The sequence below is a fragment of the Perissodus microlepis genome, chromosome 18 (assembly GCF_051167445.1).
Source record: "Perissodus microlepis isolate ML-2025 ecotype Zambia chromosome 18, ASM5116744v1, whole genome shotgun sequence".
Classification (NCBI taxonomy): Eukaryota; Metazoa; Chordata; class Actinopteri; order Cichliformes; family Cichlidae; genus Perissodus; species Perissodus microlepis.
This window is the reverse complement of record NC_140478.1, coordinates 35,412,107-35,425,650: the sequence shown is the minus strand read 5'-3', so window position 1 is coordinate 35,425,650 and position 13,544 is coordinate 35,412,107. Positions and strand designations below refer to the sequence as shown.

The 13,544-nt window shown below is 42.3% G+C and overlaps 1 protein-coding gene across 10 annotated transcripts in view; it reads right to left on the bottom strand.

Annotated features, from left to right (window-relative positions):
* The window catches only part of LOC146368809 (disco-interacting protein 2 homolog C), a 201,714-nt gene that overhangs the window by 58,274 nt on the left and 129,896 nt on the right, over positions 1-13,544 (bottom strand). For 7 of the 10 annotated variants that reach the window (XM_084912846.1, XM_084912842.1, XM_084912847.1 and 4 more), the window contains exons 5-6: positions 12,177-12,509; positions 5,681-5,767 (exon numbers count right to left, since the gene is read on the bottom strand). In XM_084912846.1, the coding sequence (XP_084768972.1) occupies positions 5,681-5,767; positions 12,177-12,509 (420 nt within the window). The remainder of the gene's footprint in view (positions 1-5,680; positions 5,768-12,176; positions 12,510-13,544) is intronic. The other 3 variants (XM_084912844.1, XM_084912845.1, XM_084912843.1) reach the window with 1 other exon arrangement.

Here is a 13,544-nt window from a genome sequence, read left to right as displayed (position 1 = left end):
TGTGTGCTTATAGGAAAAGTTCAAGATGTAGACTTTATTAACCTGCTATAAAGGCAATAAAATGATTTCTAGTAAAATTCTTAAAGATATGTGGATAAAAACACTATTGGAAGCCACAAGAGAAAGAAAATTAGGAAGATATTCACTGACTTCCAAAGAAACTTTAAAGAAGAATCACGTCGGGGGCTTAAAGATGTGACACACTTCAAAAAATAGAGCAAAAATCCACCAGAACCACCAAATCTCTCCAGAATCTCCCAATCATTCCTCACTGATCGCTCCACAAACCGCTCATTTCCCCACCACCTCCCTCTACTGCAACATCTGCCTCTCTCTCGAGCAAAAAAACAAACAAAAAAGACTCCATTTCCATCAACACCCACATCTTACCGTTCATTTCTGGTTGTTTTTCACCCTATTTTGTGCTGCATTTAGATACTGCTTCAACCTGTCTGCTGTGCCTAATGTTTCAAAGCACATAGCATTCCTTAAATTCTTCAAATTTACCTCTTTTATGAGGCTGGGATGCAGTTCAGCAACATCAAACGCTGTTTACTGTTCTGCCCGAGGGCTTCTTTACTTTGAGTGGTCGAAGCATGAAATGATGATAGCAGGAGGATGCGCGGTGAATCTAAATTGGGATGTGTGTAGGTATATCCTTACGTATCCTTTACTGTATCTTTGCACTGAGTCAGAGTGCCCACTTCAAGTTAATCCAATAGAAAGCCATCCCCACAAAGCCAAAAGTAGGTTTGTAGTTCTACGCATTGCTGTTTTTGCTGCGTTATGTGCGTCATTTGCATTGGGTTACCACTGCATTAACATTTATAGCACGCTGAGATTGATCTTGTAGTCTTGGGTTTCAGAGTTGCAAGGTTCCCTAATGTTCACTGTGGGTCATTTTTGGCATTTAGTGCTTCGTGCATTTGGAAATCCCTCCAGCTTCTCCTTAACGGGCCTCCTGTAAGGTCAGAGGTCAAGTGCAGATGTAGAATAACAATCACAGAGGTAATCAGGATGCAAAGTGCATTGAAACATCTGTAGGGTGTTTCTTAGACATTAACCACTCTCTGAGAATACTGGGACACTATCCAACCGTTGAGTCCATCTCGGTTATATTTTAGTGTTGAAGAAAACACACTTAAACCCTTTAAGTTTGAAACACAGCTCAAGGGAACTAAAAGTCGTCATTTCAAATTTTACCTCAACTTCAGAATAGCAGGACCGAAGGAGCACCTCTTTGCTTAACTTCTAAAACACCCTCAAAGAGAGGTCACCACTTTGGATGATTTATATGTGAACGCTTGCCTCGCTGCTCCCATTCACAGCTTCCCGCATGATGCACCGCTGCTTCAGTCAAGGACCAGAAGACAAAGGAGATCAAACTACTTCACGGCGTGAAGGTTCCTGCTGTGAAAAGGCAGCAGAGCGAGTCATGACTGAGGGGTCCTGTTCACAAGTGCTGCTCATGTTAAGGTAATTCACTCCATCACGTGCCCACGATTAAACTCACCGAGATGTTTCGAAGGATGCTCATTACATCACTTAGCATCTGTTTCGGATGATGAGACGAGGTTGGGTTTCTGGTTTCACATCATTGCGTTTTATTCTAATGAGAGCTGTCAGCATTGACTTTCATTATTCATTTGGCTTTGATTAAAGGTCTATTGACTCCATCCACCACCAACTATATACAACCTTATATTTGCTGTTCTCTGTAAATGAACTTTCTGTATGTGGATTCACTCCTTGTGTTTTTATTATCTAATGGCATTGACTTGTGTTCTTTCTTCCCACTGTCGCCAAGTGTTTGCTCATGTCAGAGCGTTGCAGCATCTTCTGTTATGGTGTAAAACACTTTGAAGTGACCGTTGTCAGCTGGTTCTACATAAATAAACCCACAAGAATTGAAGAGAAGCATTTCATGGATTCAATCATTCATTTAGTGCCCCATCTATAGCCTGTATTTGTTTATATTTCTTTAAACTGGTGAAATGTGAATAGGTTGATTTAGCCATCATCATTTTCACGTTTACATGTCGATACTGCAAAAATAAAGGCTGTTCTGATGCATCTTTTCCCAGTTGTTTATTTGTGGTTATGTCTCCTTTATCCAGAATAATGAGGTGAATTACCAATGACCAAATTAAATATTTAATTCACAACATAATGTTAATCATTTTAAGCTCTAACAACTTATGCTAAATGTAAAACACCAAGAGTTTACTCATTTTGTTTTTTATTTGGTTCTATCCATTTAATGTCATGACTCTTTCATGTGTTCGAACAAATAAAGCCGAGAGCCGCTGAGCTCAATATGATGTGAAAGGCTTGGAAAGACTGAGAAATATAAGTGCACAGTGAGAGAAAGGCAGGGATGATTTCTAGCAAAGCACTGAGCCCAAGCCAGCTGGAGAGAAACTGAATTCTTTATCCAGACATGGACTGCATATCAACAATGCAGCTCCCAGCACAAGCATGCTAATTACCGTAGCACGCTGTCTCTGCAACATCTGGGCTGACGGTTTGAGCTACACATATATTCTCTGTAGGCACTTGTTGTGCAGCATCTGTGAGAATATGTGTGTGTGCATGCACGCGCACATATTTGCACCTCCGGTGACCTCATCAGGTCGTCTTTATGAAGACCTGAGACAGAGCTGAATATCATCACTGGCTGAGGATGAGGACGATGATGATGATGAATGCCTCATTCACTGCTGGAATATCCATCAGAGAGGCTGTTTCAGGGACAGGACACTTTAATGTGCCTTCCCGGGCAAAGGCGGGCTCAAGGATCTGTGGCTGGTAGTTTGCAAGCCCCACAATTGAAAATGTCTCCATCAATTTCTGTGAATCTTGTTGAAGCATTACTGTGGATAAATGTGCTTCACAAGGAAAAGTTTGGGATTTTCTTTCTTTCTCTTGAAAAGGAAGTACCCTCGCTATAATTTGTGTCCGCTGCCTATTTACACTGGACAAAACCGTTTAATTATTCATGCATTCTTGTGAATCGGGCATTAAATCCATCTTTGAGTTAATAAATGCATGATTTTTACAAAAAGTTCCAGCATAGTATTTCTAATATATTTCTTACAAAAAGATAAAACCAAGCTCTTTATGCTGGATCAATAGAACTCGAACTGCACTGCAGAAACAGGCTGACTTGGGGCTTAATGCAGTGAATGACAAGAAAATACCAGCCTTTGTTTGTTTTTGAAACAACATTGTGTTTGCAGGGGGTAATGGGATGCTTTGGTTCTTTGTAACACCAGTGACCGCTGGTGTTTCAGGCACATCTTAAAACTGGTTTATATTTTATTTTGTTACATGATTTGTCTGATATTTCCCCACTGTCTTACAATGCTGCTGGTGAAAAGCGAGCAAACCCATTGAATGAGTGAGAAACATACTAACAAAAGTCTAAGTGTAGGTTTTATGCAAAATAAATCTCACACCTTGAATCTGCCTTTTTCTGAAGCAGCAGTCCCCAACCCCCGGGCCACGGACTGGTTGTTTGGTACCGGGCCGTGAGAGTTGAGGCTCGGGTGTGAAATGTATGGTTTTCAGGGTTTTTATCGTTATTTTTTTTAGCATTTTAGCTTTTTATATTTTCTTCGATGGGAATTTTACTATTAAAGCGATTTAATTGCCGATGATATCCAGCATCATGAGTTCAACATGAGTAGCATCCATGTTAAACACCTCTCTAGATCTTTTTTTCCACTTAAGTATTAATACTTTTAGATGCACCGTTTAAGAGAAGCTGGAGGTGCTCGTTTATCTCTAACAGCTACTGTAATGCACTTCTTTACTCAGTCAGTAAAGCAGCCCTCAGCCATGCTGCTGCTGGATTACTCTCAAGTAATAGGTTAAGCAGACGATCTCATATTACATTACAGCAGTTGTTCCATAATTTATAATCTGTGGAGTAGCTTCGATTTGTGTTTTCATCACTATCACTGCTGAATTTGCTTTTATTGTTCGTGCTAATAAAGAGGCAGAAACTCGGGCCAGGCCACAGTCAGGGAGCACTCCTTAGATAAAAGAAAAATAGAAAACTAATGAAAAGCCTAATTAAGAAATTAAACCAACGTGTGCCATCACAACAGCTTCGATGGACCTTTGCACTGATTCTCCAGGTTTCTGGAGCTGCAGAGGAAGGAACGCTATTCGTCTCTACGATGGTGGTGGTGGAGAGACGTCAGTCAAAAATCACTCGCAGGTGTTTAATAATGATTCATGTCACTATTGTAGCTCATTAACTTTGTCTGCTCTCTCCCACAGTTTGTGTTTTGTCCTGTTTGTTCTCTCTTTGTTTTGGTTTCTTGGTCTTTTCTTTCCTCTGACTCCCGACTGCCTCTAAATGGCGTCCCCTCCTCCAGTCTGGTTATAGGGGCGTTCTTCCCCCCCGCTGTTGCCAAGTTCCTCTACAGGATCTTTAGGGTTTTCTCCCCCATATTGAATGCAAAGCAACAGATTTTTTTTTATTAAATTGGCACTACTACATAAATAAGTAACCAAATAAAACTAAATGTAGGATCAAGATGTGAATCACTTCCTCATCTCATTCATCGTGGCCATCGTGTTGTTCCCAAACTGTTTTCCTCTCTCCTCTGAGACCACCGACTTTCCCCTCGCAGATATACAGCACTGACAGGGGGGCTAAGCTCCTGTTAAATCCCAGTCGGCCTCATCTAGACGCCTTAATCACAATGAATATGGGAACTATTCCAGAGCAGTGTTAATGGATTCAAAGTCTATTTTTAGTTTTTGACAATGACAAATGGTTAATTAGAGGTCTGTTCTTAAAGTCTTTCTTCAAGTGACTGCTCCTCGTTTGCTCCACCATGGATAAGTGTATTTTCTCTGGCAGTCCAACAGGAATGGTGCAAGGAGTCACTTCAGTAAATGAGCGCATCATCCTGTGCTGCTGCCGTTTTACATGCCAGGCACTGAGTGGTGCAAAGCAGGAAGCGTCTTCAGTTCACAACTCTTGGCTGTTACATGTCGTGCTGGTTTCTTTGATATAGTATCTATGATTTGAGGTAGCAGATTGCAAAAAAATACAACACGAAAAAAAATTACAGACAAAAACTAAAACAAGGAAGCAGACGGGCAGCCTGCATTCCTCTACCATCTGCTTTCTGGCCTAGATGAAAAGCTGCTTTGAAAGCAGATTGCCTCTGGCTGAGAAAACAACTAAAATCATGCTGCATAATTAGGCAAATCAATAAAAAAACGACAAACAGAAGAACCTTGAAAAGAGGAAAGAGTCACACAAGCTGCTATCTAGCTTCTTTAAAAGCATTGTTGATTTTCCTCATCAACAATTCACACTTTCAAAAGCTGTAAGCACAGCCTCTTTTTTCAAATCCACACAAACAAACTGCTTTCATGCATCTACCACAACAGCTCAATGCTACTCCTATCAAGGTTAGCATTGATGGTTTCTCCTCTGCACTTAAACAACAAGGCTAGGCACAAATTTAATTAGCGGGGAAACAACTGAGGAGGGGCACAGCTCGAACAGCAGGCATATGATGGAGGGCACTGTGGAGAGAAGGTTAGCTGAAAATTATGAGGGGGGAAATACGACATCCCTGTTCGTGCCAAGGGATGGCGGGAGACTGACCCTCATTCTGGGCTCTCCACCAGCCATGCTCCGATTGAAACTTACCGGAGCGTCGTGGACCAGAGTTTCCATTCTCTATCATACCAGCTGGCACTGCCCTCCTCCTTCTCAAGGAGAGGTGGCTTAAAAGGCCTGCATGTGAGGAACAAGAAGGGAGGGGAGTCTTTAAAAGTGGCATCAATCCTCTCGCTAAAACTCTCAAGTCTTTGTTTTTGACACAACACAGCACATCAACGCAAAATCTGAGTTCACAGATTAAACTGTAACTGGATAATGTGAAAATTCCCCACGGTGCAGAGTGTTGTGGGAGCAGGAGAGTGTTTTCCACGGGACTTTACAAAAAGAAGCCAAAATAGGAAAACTCTGGTGAGGAAAGAAACTCCTGACGTAAGCTGTGTGCGTACATGGCTTTTAAATTTAAAGAAATTATATCTTCTGTTGGTTCTCAACAGTGTGCAGGGCATTAAAGCACTCAGCTGCATACAGCTGGATGTTCTGTGAGAAATGCTCCATCAGGCTGTAGTTTTCATTTCAGCTATTTTGGTGCTTTGTGTCACTGTGAATTATGACAATCAGGACCAAACCGGTTCCACTGAAGTTGCAACATTTTTACAAACCAATTCTGGTTCATCTGTTTCATTCAACGATCCGCTTTCGCCCTTCTCATTCTGCGTCGCCACCATGTGCGTATGAAAACAAAGGCACTGCGCATGTGCGCTTTACCCATATTCTATTGCGATATTTCATTTTCTTATCATTGCCTAACATTGTACTGGTATTACCTACTTTAAAGTATCACTTTTTTCATAAATACACGAACAAGATTCCTGTTAAATTACAATAAAGTAAAGAATGTGCACCTATAATCTACAAAAACAATTTCTTACTGTAAAAATATTACAGCACTATACTCTATAGAATATAAACTTCATTACACAATATTGTCAGATGGTTGCTTCCGATTTTACTCTTAATTTATTGTACCTACTCTAATTTTAATAAACAGTAATTGCAGGTATGTCTGTACTGTATTATATATAACTATATAAGCATATAGGCTACACTCTTCTCCTGCTGCTTGGACAGCAAAATGCTGCTGTATTCAACATTACACACAGGAACAGCAACCACATACATAAGCACAGACACACAGGTTCTGTACAGGAGCTGAACTCAGCCCAGAGTCAACAATAACAACCAGATCACCTGCGATGATCCTGTGAAAAAGATCTGCAGGCTGGAGGAAAATGTGGAGAGATGAAAGGAGCGATGACCAATTGGGGAGATATGAGAGAACAAAAAGCTATCGTCACAGGCAAACCGAGCAGTTCTGATAAGAGCTGAATAAAAAACAAGGGGGGGAATGATTCTGTTCATAAACTCTCCTAAGATTTTACACACAAACACACACACACACAGATCTAGGCTGTGTTGGCCTTGAGCGAGGAAACGAGAAGCAGAGCTTCAACCCACACGTGTGCACACCGCTCAGGATTTCCTCTGTGATAAACATGAACTCTGTAACTTCACAAAAGAACAGGCTCAATGAAACTTTACACCAACCAGCTGGAAAAATTACAACAACATGATGTGATGTAATGGAAATCCGCAACTCTCAGGGTTAGCTATGAAACCAAAGACGCTGCCCAGGACTCAACTGCCTGTCAGCAACAGGCCTCTGAATACCAGCCACAGTACAGACTGGGAGGAAGTCAAAGTCATCGATTAGAAGTAAAAAACAAACGGAGGAATGTTCTCATCACCTGAAACGACACATCGCTGACCTGTAAGTGCGTTTCCATCTATTGGTTTTATGCACATTTTGAGGTTTGACTCTTGTTTTAATCTTTTAAATGATCTCAGAAGAATTAGCACCACCAGCTGTTTATAACAAAGCATGGTTGTGGGCGGAAATCTGGCTAAAATGTGGGAAACATTTGGATGCAGTTTGTGCCTTTTGCTAATTGCATTATGCGCAACGATGCCAAGGCTTCATTCCAGCCATGAATATTTATGTAACCGGGGTTTATAAATACAAGAAAACCTGTAGTCATTCATCATCCCTTAGCTGTGAGTTCCACGTTTTCTGTATTCAGTCCACAGAAAGAGTGTGAATGAAGCAAGAAATGAAGCAGCAGAGATACCTGACAGGTAGTAAATTATGAGTTCTTGCAGACAAAAGTCTTTGCTGTGGGTATAAAGCCCTCAGGGATGGTGACAAAGACCGAAACACAATGACTCTCAACTGGGTCACGTACCCATCTTTATTCCTCACACAGGCCATTATTGCTTTGATGGCTACAAATGCACAAATGCATACACTGAGGCAAGAGGTCACACACGTAATTGCAAAAGCAAGGCACACAACTGCAGCAAGGGCAGGAAAATACAAGCCCGGACCCCTGAGACAAACTCTGATACCCAAAGAGGGGAGAGAGGGGGCTGTAGTCTATTCCAGCTACTACATGACGGGAGGTGGGTACGCCCAACATAACCCCACTAACTGCACCAGTCCAGAGCCCACACAGACACAAGGAAAACATGCAAACTCCACACAGAAAGGACCCGGCCAGCTGCTGGAATCAAACTCAGGACCTTCTTGCTATGCGGCAACAGTGCTAACCACCATACCAACAAAAATACAAAATACAGCCCACACGCAAACAAATTCAACTAGGGCCAAAGTGAAGGAATGAAGGGAGAAAAGGAACGCAGAAACAAACTCACGGGGAAATGGCTGAAAGTGCGACTGCGGTTCAAAGAAGACCTGGCAAAGCAAGAAAGAAAAGCATGGGAGCAGATATATACCGGGGGAGTGCCCGGCTAATTAGAAACAGACACGGCAGAAAATAAAAACACGGGAAGGAGAAGAGCTTAACAGGCCTGCTCGGTTATGATGAAAATCATCGAACAGTAGTAGAGGATTTATTAAACTTTTTATTTTTTTTAAGGGCGTCGTCCCATCAGAGCAGCGAAGGAGCTGGATGTAGGCTGGGTGGAGCTGGCGGGGGGGGGACTCTGTGTCTGCCGGTGCATTATCTTCAGAGCTGGATACCAGCCGTGCCAGCGTGAAAACAAACCTGTCTCCGCCAGAGCATTCAGTCCTCGACTGTCAGGGAAATGCACAAATGGGTTTCTGTGGCAGCAGCAAGCCAGTTTTTCACTTTCATCTTTGCGCCGTGTTTTCGACATGAATTGAAGCTGCTGGAAACCAACTTCCACCCTGCTGCAGCGCTGGCAGAATGTCCTGCCCTCCCAGTTTTGCAGGGAAACGGTGTGCTGGGAAAATCGCATTCAGTCCTTTGGCAGGTATGCTTAAATACTTTGTGTGAAAATTCTCCAGACAGGAAGAGGAAAGAGAACAGAAATGTCCACTAAATAACATCGTCCCAGCATCCTGACAGGTCACAATGACTTTCTGATTGATGAATGGTCATATTTGCTTCTCCTGCTGAGGTTTAAAACACATTTCCATTCTCAGAATAGTTTGTGCAGGCTAGCAAGCCTCTGCAGGGCCTTGATCCTTTTGAGACATATTACTAAATGTTCTCAGAAATACTTTAAATAAGCTGTGGTGGTTATTTTTTCATCATTTAATTTAAAATGATAAACTTCATTTTCTTTTTCCTTTACATGTAATATACTGAAGCATCTTTTTTGTTTTCATTCAGATGATTTTGGCTCATAGGTCATTAAAATAAGAAATCCAGTGCCTCTAATTATTAGAATATTTCTCAAGATCATTCAAAGGAAGGTTTGACAATATAGACGTGTCCAGTTTCATTTCATTTATACACTCAGTACTCGGTTGAGGCTCCATTAACAGAATTACTGTATCGGTGTAGTGGTGTGTGGAGTTGATCAGGTCAGGGTGCGTCTGCTGAGGTGTTACTGACGTCCAGGTTGCTTTGATAGATCCTCCCTGGGATTCAGGCCAGGCGAGTTAGCCCACTAATAACACGGGCGGCAAACCATCCATATGCAAAAAGTTCATCATCAGCTGGAAGCAGAAAGAGCTCTAAAATCTTCTGGTTGACTTTAGACTTGATAAAACGGCGTGGAGCACCAACAGCACCAACTCTTCACAGACTGTGGAAACTTCACTCTTCAGACGTCAGCCTTTAACATCTTAATTTCAAAATAAAATACAAAACTGACTTTAATCTGAAAAGAGGACTTTGAACCACTGAGAAACAGTTCAGTCCTTTTTCTCCTCAGTCCAGATAAGATACTGTGACGGTGTCTCTGCGTCAGCAGTGGTTTGATATCAGGACTGGAACTGTTGTAGGTCCTTTCCTGAAGACGTTTGTGTGTAGTGGCTCTGAGATACTGACACCAGCCTCCGCTCACTCTGCTGAAACTCTCCAAAGTTCTTGAATCGACTTGTCATCGCAATCCTCTCAATGCTGTGGTCATCCTGGTTGCTTCTGCACCTTTTCCTACCACAGTTTTCCCTTCCAGTCAACTTTCCGTCGATATGCTTTGATGCGGCTGTGAGCGGCCAGCCCTTTCACCAACCTCCTGTGGCTTTCCCTCCTTGTGGAGGATATCTGTCAAGTCAGCAGTTTTCCTACTGATCGTGGTAGCTGGTATGGTCTAGATCAGCGGTCCCCAACCCCCGGGCCACGGATCGGTACCGGGCCGCGAGTCGTTTGGTACCGGGCCGCGAGAGTTGAGGCTCGGGTGTGAAATGTATGTTTTTCAGGGTTTTTATCAGTTTTTAGCGTTATTTTGTTATCGTTTTTTATCGTTAACTCTGTTTTCCTGGGTCTTTTCACGTGTGTTATGAATAAATCTTCTTTTTTTCGGTACCGGTACTAGTTTTATTTTGTTGTATTTATCCGCGACACTTTAAAGGCCGGTCCGTGAAAATATTGTCGGGCATAAACCGGTCCGTGGCGCAAAAAAGGGTGGGGACCGCTGCTCTAGATCGAGAGATACTAGTAATTACAATTCAAACAGTATGAATACCAGTAACTACGTTACTTCCTTCAGTTTATCGTGTTGGTATGGCAGAAAAAAATCAGATAAGTAGAAATAAGAAATGACAAAAGCATGACACATCCTGGTCTCATGGTTTGATTCCAGCTGTTATCTGGCCTTTGGCACATAAAGCATGAGGATCATCAGTATAACGGTGTCTTTAAATGTGTCAAAAGGAAATAAACGGAGACACTACAAAAACTGTTACTGATGAGACAGATTTTGTTAAATCATTACAGAATGTGCTGAGTTTGTGCAGGCGTCAAGGTCACGAGACTCAAAAATATTTTTCAATGAAAGTATGAAAACTGAAAAAGGAGCGGTAGGGGAAAAGCGCAGGAATTGCAGCAGAAACAAAACAAAAAGAGAAAACTGGCTGTCAGGAGAATGACAGCAGAACTGCCACAAACACACACAGTAAGTTACAAACTCCACTTACAAACTCAAAGAACACAAGAAAAAGGACCTTGAGCTGAACACTGCCATCCAACATCTTACTGTGAAGCTCAAAGATGAAACGCTACGTCCAGATTCTCTCAGTAGATGCACATTTTTTATTAACTGCTGACTCAGTTTTAGTCAGAAAAAACTACAGGACAGTTTCTGTTTTAAGTTCAGCTGCTGGGTTTTTTTTTTAGTCTGGGATTCAAGGACCTTCAAGGGGTCTGAGGGGGATTTGAGGTCTCCAACAAAGTATTGAATCCTTTATGTTTATTATTCTGTTTATTATTTTATTATTCTGTTCTTGAGGAGCTGAAAAAGGGGAAAATATATAAGAAACAGTGCTCTGATGGGAGCTTTAGTTTTTATATGCAGCTGTCTCAGAGTCCATATTGTGCTTTGTATAATAAAATAAACTTTTATTAACTTCTTGGGTTGAAAGATGTCATTTGTAACTGATTAAGTTTCATATAATGTTTAAAACAATGTTTAATTAAGCAATGATCTGGATTAAATGTGTGTGAATATTAACCCTGTCCTGTTTGTCTATTTGGTCCCATATGAAAGACGAATAACTAGAAACTTTGTAACAGTAAGCACACACCACGACTTGGCGAACATAACGAAATTGGACACTTCAGGAAAAATCTAAATCTTTGAGCAGTTGTGTTGTTTTGGTTTGTCCAGAAGAGTCTGATTTTGTTAAGAGTGTCGAGACCTGCTAACAGAAGCTTTGTATTTTTGTATACATTGTCTGGATTAGCTGAAGCTGCCTTGACGAGGGTCTTCCACCTTTGCTAAAGGAGTTTGTAGTTTACTAAAGGTGTCGTGAATAACTGCAGGGCGTCATTAGATAAAGCTGCAAAGGGCCACGCAGTGGACAGCTGAATGTAAACCTCTTTTAATTTGACAGACGTGACAGAAAGCCTGGTTTTTCAGCCCGAGGCCTGAATTCATGTTTAAAAATGTTCCCTTTCAGTTGAAACGGACTTAAACAGCTTTACAGACTCACTGCAGTCATTGGCCTTCACATTAATGACACAGCGCTAACTGCTAATGATCGTTTTATTTTCCCTGTAGGACGCCTATTATGTCAGCACTGCGCCAAGTCACCTACCTTTACTGTGGTGGTGGTGGTGATGGTGGTGGCGGTGGTGGTGGGAGGAGGAAATGTGAACATGCTGGGCCAGCACGTCAGCCAGCCTGCCGGCCGCTGCCCCGCTCCCGCCGCTGCGTGTGGAGGACGAGGACGAGGAGGCTGTTGACGAGGTGGTGGTGGTGGTGGAGGAGGTGCCGTGGATTGCCCTGCTGATCCAGTGCTCCATGCTTATGCTCCCTTCCTGGCTGGACGAGGTTCCTCCGCCGCCGCCTCCATCTTCTTCTTCACCTTCTCCTCCCTCTTCTTCATCACCGTCCCCCTGACCTTCGCCCTCTGAGCCTGAGGAGGTGTCTGAGGAAGAGAGAAGATGAGGATGGACATTAGGGTTAAAGTTTTATCCAAACCGTGGGGAAAAAAGGATCTTTCCAATCCCGTTTAAACACCGGTGCAAACAGAGGTGTCGATGTGTAAGTCCTACTCCCCCCCTCTGCGTAAAGTCGCTGCAGGGGAGGAACACAAACTTGTTTGTGCGTGTGAAAGCTAAGACGTGTGTGCGTACACGGGTGTGGGTGTGTGCTTCTGCAAGTTTTGCATGGCATTTCCATAATGCCCACGGCGTTATGAGGCTAGTAGTGGTGATATGAATAACAACAGAAGCTGACCTAGTTCTCACACACACACACACACACACACACACACACACACACTCATTCAAAGGTACTCGATTAGTGTGCACGTGTGTGTTTTCTCTCAGGGCAGATGCAGAGAGAAGGTAATTGTGCGACTGACGAGGAAAGTCCAACAATAAAAAAAAAACAAAAAAATTGAAGATTCAAATATTTCAACCCAAGAGTGTTACTATGAGACGTTTGATCTTTTTAACTATAAATGGTTCCTTACCCGATAAAGGGTTAAACTGGTTTGCTGCGCTCCAGCATGGATGTACAGCTGGGACTCTGTACCTGTGCAACAGGTGAAGCCATCTGAAAAAATCTGCACTAAGTTTAAGTCAAAGCCTTTACTTTGTCATTTAGCTGCGTTCATCTTCACATTTATGAAGTTGATGCTTTGGTTTGTTTTTCTTGTTTTAATAACCACATGGAATCAGCTGCTGAAGTTGGTCAAAGTGAAACCAAAACACCTGGTAAATTAGAGCAACAACATCATCCACGAGGACTAATGTTTGTTTCCACCTGATAAATGAGTGTCCAGTATTCATTCTGCTCTTAGCTCTGGGCGACCGGTGAAGAGCTTCCTGTCTGCTGTTTTTGTGAGGAGCAGGTGGGGAACCAAAACAATGAGATGAATGAAAGATGCTAAATATCAGCTATGGGGGACCTGCACATTTGCTTAATATTTTATAAAGTTAGTCATTAAGAGTGACAT